This window comes from Denticeps clupeoides, chromosome 2, assembly GCF_900700375.1.
Source record: "Denticeps clupeoides chromosome 2, fDenClu1.1, whole genome shotgun sequence".
NCBI lineage: Eukaryota > Metazoa > Chordata > Actinopteri > Clupeiformes > Denticipitidae > Denticeps > Denticeps clupeoides.
This window is the reverse complement of record NC_041708.1, coordinates 9,952,061-9,963,539: the sequence shown is the minus strand read 5'-3', so window position 1 is coordinate 9,963,539 and position 11,479 is coordinate 9,952,061. Positions and strand designations below refer to the sequence as shown.

General features: G+C 39.6%; 1 protein-coding gene across 2 annotated transcripts; it reads left to right on the top strand.

Moving 5' to 3' along the window:
• The first annotated feature begins 1,463 nt into the window (after positions 1-1,463).
• On the top strand, positions 1,464-11,015 carry pyroxd2 (pyridine nucleotide-disulphide oxidoreductase domain 2). Of its 2 annotated transcripts, XM_028970526.1 has the most exons (16): positions 1,464-1,716; positions 1,965-1,984; positions 2,103-2,196; positions 2,903-2,976; positions 3,162-3,317; positions 5,757-5,910; positions 6,114-6,175; positions 6,264-6,361; positions 6,835-6,976; positions 7,092-7,226; positions 7,582-7,654; positions 8,072-8,228; positions 8,604-8,758; positions 9,268-9,374; positions 9,511-9,631; positions 10,173-11,015. In XM_028970526.1, the coding sequence occupies exons 1-16, from the start codon at positions 1,596-1,598 to the stop codon at positions 10,238-10,240; spliced, it is 1,737 nt and encodes a 578-aa protein (XP_028826359.1). In that variant the 5' UTR covers positions 1,464-1,595; the 3' UTR covers positions 10,241-11,015. The 2 variants fall into 2 exon arrangements, 1 of the variants encoding a protein (XP_028826359.1); XR_003748935.1 differs by lacking the exon at positions 10,173-11,015 and having other exon boundaries at positions 8,689-8,758.
• Positions 11,016-11,479: the final 464 nt, after the last annotated feature.

The following is an 11,479-nucleotide window of genomic DNA, read 5'->3' as shown; positions in this document are numbered from 1 at the left end:
TGGATGTACTTCAGCACAGCAAACAAGTCACAAAACCTACAGCCTGGATTTACTTCAGCTCAGCAAAAGAAAGTCACTAAACCTACAGCCTAGATTTACTTCAGTACAGCAAAAAAAAGTCACAAAACCTACAGCCCGGTTTTACTTCAGCACAGCAAAAACAGTCACAAAACCTACAGCCCGGTTTTACTTCAGCACAGCAAACAAGTCACAAAACCTACAGCCTGGTTTTACCTCAGCACAGCAAAAAAAGTCACAAAACCTACAGCCTGGTTTTACCTCAGCACAGCAAAAAAAGTCACAAAACCTACTGCCTAGATTTACTTCAGCACAGCAAAAAAAGTCACAAAACCTACAGCCTGGTTTTACTTCAGCACAGCAAAAAGTCACAAAACCTACAGCCTGGTTTTACTTCAGCACAGCAAAAAAGTCACAAAACCTACAGCCTGGATTTACTTCAGCACAGCAAAAAAAATCACAAAACCTACAGCCTGGTTTTACTTCAGCACAGCAAAAAAGTCACAAAACCTTCAGCCTGGTTTTACCTCAGCACAGCAAAAAAAGTCACAAAACCTACAGCCTGGTTTTACCTCAGCACAGCAAAAAAAGTCACAAAACCTACAGCCTAGATTTACTTCAGCACAGCAAAAAAAGTCACAAAACCTACAGCCTGGTTTTACCTCAGCACAGCAAAAAAAGTCACAAAACCTACAGCCTGGATTTACTTCAGCACAGCAAAAAACATCACAAAACCTACAGCCTGGTTTTACTTCAGCACCGCAAAAACAGTCACAAAACCTACTGCCTAGATTTACTTCAGCACAGCAAAAAAAGTCACAAAACCTACAGCCTGGTTTTACTTCAGCACAGCAAAAAGTCACAAAACCTACAGCCTGGTTTTACTTCAGCACAGCAAAAAAGTCACAAAACCTACAGCCTGGATTTACTTCAGCACAGCAAAAAAAATCACAAAACCTACAGCCCAGTTTTACTTCAGCACAGCAAACAAGTCACAAAACCTTCAGCCTGGTTTTACCTCAGCACAGCAAAAAAAGTCACAAAACCTACAGCCTGGTTTTACCTCAGCACAGCAAAAAAAGTCACAAAACCTACAGCCTAGATTTACTTCAGCACAGCAAAAAAAGTCACAAAACCTACAGCCTGGTTTTACCTCAGCACAGCAAAAAAAGTCACAAAACCTACAGCCTGGTTTTACTTCAGCACAGCAAAAAAAAGTCACAAAACCTACAGCCTAGATTTACTTCAGCACAGCAAAAAAAGTCACAAAACCTACAGCCTGGTTTTACTTCAGCACAGCAAAAAAAAGTCACAAAACCTACAGCCTGGTTTTACCTCAGCACAGCAAAAAAAGTCACAAAACCTACAGCCTGGATTTACTTCAGCACCGCAAAAAAAGTCAGAAGACCCACAGCCTGGATTTACAGCCCACGCCCACCGCCTCGTTCCTTCCATTTTATCTACGGTGGCCCCAATACGCCGTCGTGGAAGAGAAATACTTGGATGAACCGCGAACGCCGGATCCACGAGTCAAAGTCCTCCTGCGAGGCGGAGCTCCGGAGCCGAGGGAGAAGGCAATGGCTGCCCGAGAGTGCGGAGGCCGAGGGCGGCGTGCGCTGCCAGCGTTGGCCGCGGCGGCCAGAGGCGCCCACAGCGCGGCCCCGAGGCCGCGATACGACGCCGTGGTCGTGGGGGGAGGTAGGGTTCTGCGGGCGTCCGTGTTCTGCGGGTCTAGTCACGCAGAAACTGTTGATCTGTGCTTTGAATACTGCACTTTTATTGCATATTCAGCAAAATTAAGTCTCGTGTGTATATTCATTTGAATGTATACCGTAGCATAATTTATAGCCCATGAATAACTTCCAGCTCTCAGCTGCTTTCGTTTCATTGTGCTTTGGTCAAAATCGGAAAAGTTGCATGTCTTCATTTTTTGTCTTTGTCCTTAGGTCATAATGGACTTGTGGCAGTAAGTACCTCATTTTGTTCAAAGGCTGTGAACAGAAATGTTAGTTAATGTCCATCCAGTGTTAACACATGCGCATGTGCATTATTAATATATAATAAATGCCTTGACTTGGTCTCAGTCTGCCTACCTGCAGAAGGGAGGTCTGAGAACTGTGGTCTTTGAGAGGAGGCATGTGCTTGGCGGTGCAGCGGTCACTGAGGAGATCTTTCCAGGTAAATGTTGCAGGGGGGGATGGCCATACGCAACAAAAATATATTTCTCAATATATTTGTGTGTATTCATATATTGTGAATTGTGCATACATTAAAAAAAATTATTTGAGGGTTAACTTAATTTAATTATGACGCCTATTTACACACATTTGAATTATGCAGTTTGAAACTAAGGCAGGGTATTTGCTTCTATTTGCCTGCCTGAGTTTCAAATAGCATAGCATAGAAGATATATATGTTGATATATTTTATAATAATATATTTTATATGTAAGCAATATACAAATATATGAAATAGGATATATGACAATATATGAAAATACTGCATTTGCATATATTGAATAAATACATTGTTATACTATTATTATATACACTGAAAAATGTTATATATTGAAAAAGGCATTGCAAATATATGGCAAAGTTTTGCATATATTGAAATATATTTACCAATGTATTGGACAATATAAATTCTAGTATATAGCAATATATGTTTGTTTCGTAAGGGGGTACAGTTGCTGGGATCAGTCACTTTAAGATGTATAAATGCAGTCACATGAAGGTCACCAGACAGCTTAGGAATGTGTTCAGAGACCACATTTACTGTTACTTGTCATGATACGCTACATTAAGTTTAATAGTGTTATAATAAACTGTTTTTCGGTATGTGTGAATATATTTCTCAAATTTTTTTCCCTTGCATTTTTCAGGTTTTCATTTCTCCAGGGCCTCGTACCTCCTTAGCTTACTACGCCCCCACATCTGTGAGGATCTGGAACTCAAGGTGTACTAATATAGTACTTTGTCTTATGTGGTGTGCTTTGTGCAATACATAATCCAGCCTGTACAGCAGGCCTGACGCCTCTGGCTGCATAACATTCAAAACACATGTCCTGGCATAACTCAGCTGATTTTTGAGCAATGTTCAACACATGGTCTGTCTCTCTCTCCCTTGTGCATGCTGTTTAGAAACATGGGCTGAAGGTGTATATGAGAGACCCCCATGCCTTCACACCCATGCTGGAAGAGGGGGTCGGGGGCCATCCACCACGCTCATTGCTTCTCGGAAGCAACCTTACCAAGAACCAGCAAGAGATCGGCAAATTCTCCAAGAAAGATGCCAAGGTGAGTGTATTTCATGTTAACTGGGGTCTTGTGCACATTAACATAAAAAGGTGTAAACTATTAACAAGTAAAATCTTTTTTTCTGCTAGTTTATGATTAAATTGTTCTAACTAAGTTCACCATTAAAATCTGTCTCTTTTATAGAAAAATTCTTGTTACCTAAAATGAAAATCAAAAACAGGATTCTATATATTGCTCTATTGAATTTCACAATTAAAAAAGTTTTCAATGGATCAAATATAAAACAACTTCATTTACTGACATGTTATTTTAAAGATATATTTCGGATGTATCCTTTAAAATTATGTAATAATAGATTTATCAAGACCACAAGGGGGCGATCTAAAAGATCTATAATCCTTGTGTACTAACTGCTCACCTGACAACTCATTTTGATGTTCACAATCCCAAACCCCTATCTAGTGCTTTTCTATGGAATCGGATTTGTGCCAAAACTTTGAAACAAAATTTTCCTAATACCAAACAAAAAATATGACGTTGAAATGTAAACTAAGTGGCTGGAATTTTGACAACGGATGTTTTTCCTCACATGCGTTGTTCTCATTTTCATTTCTCTTGTGAGACTTTCGGTTACACTGCTCATTTTTACAGTTTCACTGCTGGCTCTTCGGACACTCCGCCCGTTTTACGTTTACGCTGCCTAATTATTCAGTTGGATGTCTGGCACAATTCTCCTGTGTACACGGGGCTTCGCCTCATTGCCCAGCAGGTATTTGAGTGATCATCACAAACAACCCATATTAGGCAAAATTGAAACGTTTATAAATTAATATTATTGTTATAAATAAAAATACATGTGACACAAGCTAAAAACCTTCCTGTTTGGAAAATATTTGGACTAAAAGAGCTGTAACATACACTTTGTATATTAAAAAGAAAAGAAAATGGTTGGATTCTGAGTTGTTATGTGAACGGTATCTACAGATTGGGTCCTAGTGAACCAAATGTCACGTCCGCAGGCTGACGGGGGAAGGAAGTGCAGAAAAGGGACATATTGGGAATAATGATTAATTTCATTAATGATTATTAATAATAACACAAAGGAAAATGGCACGAGGACTAAAAACAAAGGAAAACAACATACACATGGTGCAAATAAAGAAATGTGTCCTCTGCATTTAACCCATCACCTTAATGAGAAAATGGGCAGCCATGAAAGGTGTGGGGACCTCAGGGGGACATTGGCAGTTTGGGATTCAAAACAGCAACCTTCTGGGTCCACTTCCTTTCCTGCTAGGCTAAGCACTGCCAATGATGGCTATTTGATGGATGATGGATATTTTGGATATGATGGATATTTTAAAGCACTTATGTAAGTGCGTCTGCCAAATGCTGTAAGTGTAAATATTAAAACGAGATCAGGTTCAATAAAACGGTATATTGAGAGTAATGGTGAAACTGAAAGTCACATTGAATAACAGATAACAATAACTACAAAATCCAGGTGTACATATGCGATCTTGCGCTCCTAGATATTAACAGCGATTAACCCTAAGATAATTATCGAGAACTCGATAACCTAAAAGAAACATGGTTAAATACACATTTCCAATAAAGTTCTAAATGTACAGAACTTATAATTTTACATAGATGCTGGGACAAAGGGAGAGAACACCAGAACTCAAAACACAGCAACTGCCACTCACAGATTCAACTGTAACGAACTTTCATATTCTCCATTCACATTACCCTCAGCTGCCGGTAGGTGGAGACAGATGCCACCACATGAAATGTATAATTAGACAGCGGGAATAGGTAACAAAAGCCATTTTTTCAGTATTCTGGGTAGTTTTTATTATTATATAATTTTTTTATTTGTACAAGAGCCTATGCTCAATAATACAATGTATTTTTTGTGGACATTTCTACATGTTCTGGAGAAGCAAATGACACAGATTTAGCGGTATGAACATAGTATATATATATATTTTATTAAAAGCATTAATCTGTGTCACCTACTTTAGAAAATCATATTGTGTAACGTCTTATTAATTATGTTGACAGTATGTAAGGTCTGTGAATAAATATAACCAGTTGTTTACTTTCCTCCTGAAATCATGCACTTATGGCCTGTACCTTTCAGCGGCTTAGAATTGTTCATGAAGTCACAATTTTACTTTCAGGGCTGTTTAGACATGGAAGAGCAGTAAATCATGCTAATACCAGACTGACCTTGTTTTTACACCTTTCATTAATTTTATTGAGTGAGGAACCCTTAACGTCATTAAATGTTTTGTTAGTCCAATTTTGCTTGCATATAATATTGTATATGTCAGTACTGTCAAAATTATGTGTAACTTCCACCCCTAAGACTTCCATTAATGTCATTTAATCACTTTTCGCCTAAAACATGTTACATTTAAATTTTGTTGCTTTTTGCAGTATAGAAGTGTTTAGTTGTATGTTTTATTGCTTCAGGCATATCCTGAATTTGTGTCACACCTGGAAAAACTGGCATGTGCAATCCACCCTCTGCTGGACGGCCCCCCGGTAGACATCCCTGGTGTCATGCAGGGGTCACTAAGGAAGAGGCTGGCAGCGATGAAGAGCATCAGGCCACTTGTGAAGTCTGGTATACTGAGCACCATGGCTTGTCACTGGAGCAGGTCCAGCTGTGCTGAGGCACTGAGCTAGAAAGAAAAATCATTGTGAAATAGCCTTTGGCTTGAGTTTGTTTCTAAATGTTGCTGTAAAAATGCATGATCATGAGCAGTTATATGAGTGCATTAAGAAAAAGAAAAGATTAAAAGGAATTGTGGTTTGTGCTGTTGAAAGGTCTCAAACTAGGCAAGAACCTTCCAGACTTCTACGAACTTGTGACGGCACCGATAACAAAGGTGAATGGTTTGTTCCAGATTTTCCAGCAGAGTTGTAACTAGTCATGGGTCAATGGAGATTTTATGATTACCGGTCTCTGGTCCTTAGGTCCTGAACCGCTGGTTTGAGTCTGAACCCCTCAAGGCCACATTGGCAACAGACTCAGTCATTGGAGCCATGACCAGCCCCAGCTCCCCTGGCAGCGGGTAAGATATCACCACCTTCAGTACCAGGTTCCAGAATGTTTCCAATGACATGTACTTGATCATAGACGACAGCTCAGTCTGGAATAGGGTTGGGTATGGGTACGGTTAGGACATTAACAATACCACTATTGATATTATGTTTCTCATTTTGTCCAAAAATGAGAAGACGGCAACTAATGTTTGTTTTAGATGACTAGATGTGGGGTGGTTGGAGGTTGCTAGATATATGTGGCCCTCAGGCCATCACATCTATATCTTGTTCCTTTAGTAATTTTATGTAAATAGATCTGTGATAGTGAACTTTGAATGCACATATCAGTAGCAACAGAGAGCGGTCCTGCCTGTGGGGTCTTAATGACAGATTTTCAGACCTCTGTTGGTGGACTTAAACTTTTCCAAGCCACAATGCAACTCTCTTGTCCCTTTCATGTGAGAGCAAATTCATCCTGAAATGGTGTCTTTGTCTCACATAGGTATGTGCTCCTGCACCATGTGATGGGTGAGCTGGAGAAGGAGAAAGGTGCATGGGGTTACGTGGAAGGGGGCATGGGTGGGGTGTCAAATTCCATCGCAAAATCTGCCTGCGCCCATGGAGCTGACATCTTCACTGAGAAGGTCTGAAGGTCACAAAGCCTTTCATAAACACTCTTTAACGGACTGCATAGTTCTCACTGGTATTCAGTGGTGTGTACTCATGTAATATTTGATTAATTGTCTCATTGTCTGCTAGGTTGTGGAACAGGTTCTTATAGGCCAGGATGGTCACGCTCATGGCGTCATTCTTAATGATGGCACAGAAGTACACAGTAAAGTGGTGCTCTCCAACGCTACTCCTCATGTCACTTTCAAACAACTCACTCCTCAGGTGATCCTCGAACAAGAACCTGTAGCATGTCTGAATTTACTGACTTCTGTCCTTGCCCTTGCTAGTTTAAGCATGTAAGTGTTTTCACACCAGCAGTAATGGGTACATCAAAATCAAACAGAAAACAGAGGAGGGACGAACTAGGCATTAATATGCGGCTCTCCAAATGGTGATCACTACCATTGTCCCCCAATTTTCAATTCACAAGAAGCATGAAGCACACACTGATTTTAACCAAACAAAACTGGCAAATATTGGCACTGCAATGAGCCTAGGAACACAAAATCAACATATTTTTTCTCATGTGTTCACAAATGAAGTGTAAATAAAATTCTTTTTTTCTTTCCTCCGCAAGGACGCCCTTCCGCCTGAGTTTATCACTGCTGTTGATCAAATCGACTACACTTCTCCTGTCACCAAGATAAATGGTACGTTTGGTTTACTTTTTAGCTTTTGAGGTGATCTGATGTAATAAACCTACCACATTTTGCTACTCAGAGAGACGGGAATTCATTTAAAAAAAAATTCATATATTTGAATTTGCTATGAAAGAAACTTTAGTTGCTAATAGGAGCAAAAGACAAGCTACTTTAAATTAATACTGTCTCCAATCTCTGCACCAGCATCCATATAGTTGAAGTCACCAGCTATGATATTTTTGGGATTGACCACCTAAATGTTGCTTTGCACAGATGGTGACGCATGCAGTTTAAAAATCTTGACCAAGAATGTGGCAATTCCGATTTTAGAGCTCAATTTAGCCAAAGTTTGCCCAATGTTAACAAATTTGTTCTAGCCATTGACAGACTATAACATTTTTCAACAATTGTTGGCGTCTCTCATAGTGGCAGTGGACCGATTGCCAAACTTCTTGGCAGCGCCAAATGTTGGTGAGGGGAAGCCTGGGCCACACCATCAGTGCTCCATCCATCTGAACTGTGAAAGTATGGAGGCACTGGAGGAGGCCTACAGGGATGCATGGCAGGGACGCCCCTCAGCCAGGTACATGCACAGCTGGTCTCGATTTTTTAACCTCCATGAACCAACTTCTGACATAGTGATATCAAAAGTGAAACAAATTTTTGCAGCATTCATTTAACAAGATGAAGACAGATATGAACCCAATTTTATCGGTTTATCATCTGTAGGAACTGTTGCACCTATTCTATGTCTTTGTTCCATGTAGTTACTAATTAAATAGTCATTAATAGTCATTAATTAAATATTGCCACTGAATGATAAAAACTGATTCTTGTGGAGGTAATTGGTTTAAAGGAAAGAAAGCCTATGTAATGTTAACTTGTGTAGAGTGTAGAGCCCGGGATGCACTGTGTGGAGGCTACATGTTTTTTTGTTCTCTGTGTGTTTTGTGCAAAGGCCCATGATTGAGATGACAATACCCTCAGTTCTGGACCCCACTCTAGCGCCCCCTGGTTGTCACGTCATCTCATTGTTCACACAGTTTACACCATACTGGTTGGATGGCAGGAGAGCATGGGCCGAACAGGACAAAGAGAAATTTGCCAACACGGGTACAGAAAAATGTCTCTTTAAACTTTTTAACTTTTAGGTTAAAATACCTGAAGGTCAATGGTCATTTTAGCCATTCTTCATGAAGAATCCAAGAGGTTAAACATTGATTATATTATACTGACAAAATAGTTCTGAACCTGTATGGTTAATATTTCCACTATCATCAAATTTACAGTTTATTTAACTTTAATATAATATACAGTGTAAGCTGGTATGGTTGTTTCAAAGTTTTTAAAATCTGATATCCATAAGCACTTTTAAGATGCGACATGCTGTGTAGAGCAAAGCACCGTCCTGACACACCGCTCCCCGGGTGCCTGTCATGGCTGCCCACTGCGCACTAAGGGTGATGGGTTAAATGCAGAGGACAAATTTAGTTATGTGCACCGTGTGCTGTGTATCACAATGGTAATCACTTCACTTTCACTTCACTTCAGATTTTTTTTTAGGAATGACTGAGACACTGTTTGGTGTGTTTTTCCTCACTTCGTCTTCCACTGTTTCGCAGTGTTTGACTGGATAGAGCACTATGCACCTGGATTTAAGAAATCCATAGTGGGCAAAGATGTCTTGACTCCTCCAGACCTGGAACGGGTGTTTGGGCTCACTGGAGGGGTAAGTGTGTGGAGGCTGACTTACAGATCGTAAAAGTGCATCAACGCATCAGATTTATAAGTGTTTCACTTTTTGCACCTTTAAATATTTATGTAAGTGAAGGTTCAGGCACTTCTTCCTCTTATTACCTCAATAGAATATATTCCATGGTGCAATGACACTGGACCAGCTCTACCTGGCTCGACCTTTGCCCTCTGTGGCCAATTACCACTCACCAATCAAAGGGCTCTACATGTGTGGCAGCGGTAGCCATCCAGGTGGGTTGTGTACGCAAGGTGGGTTATGTCGAGGGAAAGTACATACAAAGTATAAACAAAATAAGTTGGGAGTATGGGGTAAGTTGAGTAAAATATCTTGCAGTGTTCTGTCAAATGACAGTGAAATGTTGCATTTAAATTACATAGCAATCTGCAATCACACGCATGTTCATTGTAAAATATATTACAATAACAGACATTTTCAAATGCACAGTCCACACATCATTCATCATTCATTTTCATTCAGCTAGACTTGTGAATTTTCATTTATTTACAGGCCCTGTTCTGTGCTTTTTGGTATAAGAAATTAAATGGATTAACAGCCAATCGCAAGTCTAAAAAAAAAAAACTTACAGTTATAATTAGACAATAATAATCTTGCTTGTTAACTGTTCTGTATATATATGGAATCTTTTATGGCATTTAATATCATTTAATGAGAAAGGGTGTTTTGCAGAATTACAGCATTATAAAAAATATTTTTACAAAGATATTGCTATGTTATAAGAAGATTATACATGTGCTTGTTGTTCTGTGCCAGGTGGTGGCGTGATGGGGTCAGCTGGCTGGAATGCCGCTCTCACTGTACTGGCAGACCTGCGTCGATGATGATCACACTGACCCATACAGCACTGACCCATAGATGTTCCCAACCTTCCATGCTTTCCATGAACCTCACATGACCTCAGAATGTTTAGTTTCCGATACCATGGACCTCTTTGTAGGGCCAACACTGTCATGCCTCACCTAAATGATGTTATGCAAAGTATTGCAATGTGTCAACATAAATAACTTATATTTTTAACAATGATTAAAATGAATGAGGAAACAGATGAATGCTGAGATAGGATGCCATGTGTCAAATATTCGCAAGCTCCATAGAACTATGAACATTTTCATGGCTTTTTAAATAAATTCTTGACCAAACTGCTCTATAAATGAAACAAATGAGGTCATGAAATCTTAAGTTTTGTTTGGATAAATCAGTGTGTGCTTTATGCTTCTTGTGAATTGAAAATTGGGGGACAATGGTAGTGATCACCATTTGGAGAGCTGCATATTAATGCCTAGTTCGTCCCTCCTCTGTTTTCTGTTTGATTTTGATGTACCCATTACTGCTGGTGTGAAAACACTTACACGCTTAAACTAGCAAGTGAGAGGACAGAAGTCGGTAACCTCGTCCAAAGTGTTCTGCAGCTTTTCTGTGTTCTGTTCAGCAGCTAAAACTCTGTTCTTGCCTAAACCTTCTTTCTGAGGAATGCCCTGGTTAACCTTCCCCACGTCCCCATTCTGGCCATCTTTTGTAACATTGTATCACCTTTATCTCACCGCTATCCGTCCACAGCAAACAGAAAGCAGTCAATAAATTCCACACAGCAGCGAATGGGTTTGGTGTGTGGTGTGAGCGCTCCAGCGCTGAACTCGCTTGCCGTTCTCCTACTGAAACCGTAACACTTTGTCCTTTATGATCTACTAATTTTCCATATTTTATGAGATTTACACGATTGCCAAAACTCAGTAAAGTAAATAAAGCACATAAGCAACATGTAAAAATAAATATTGGACATATACCATTTTTGTACTTTATTGCTTTTGAACTTTCACATTTCTATAAATATATCTGTTTCTTTTTTGTGATGGTGCATATAGTGCACTTGCACATCAGCCCTGTACAAATGGAACAAATCAACTGTTTATATACGTATATACTTTTTTTTGTATATAAAGATAAGTGTGTATATGCTTATATTCTGATGTGGATTTATATGTTTTAGATGTATAGTTCTGTGAATGTATTGACACTGCATGTCCACATTAGCGTCTGTTCATGGCTGCCCGAATCATCTG

Excerpts from the sequence above, each read along its gene's own strand:
- pyroxd2 (XM_028970526.1), top strand. The coding sequence starts at position 1,596 with ATGGCTGCCCGAGAGTGCGGAGGCCGAGGGCGGCGTGCGCTGCCAGCG. Across the intron at positions 6,176-6,263 it reads TGACGGCACCGATAACAAAG|GTCCTGAACCGCTGGTTTGA; the intron begins GTGAATGGTTTG and ends TCTGGTCCTTAG. Across the intron at positions 7,655-8,071 it reads TCCTGTCACCAAGATAAATG|TGGCAGTGGACCGATTGCCA; the intron begins GTACGTTTGGTT and ends CGTCTCTCATAG.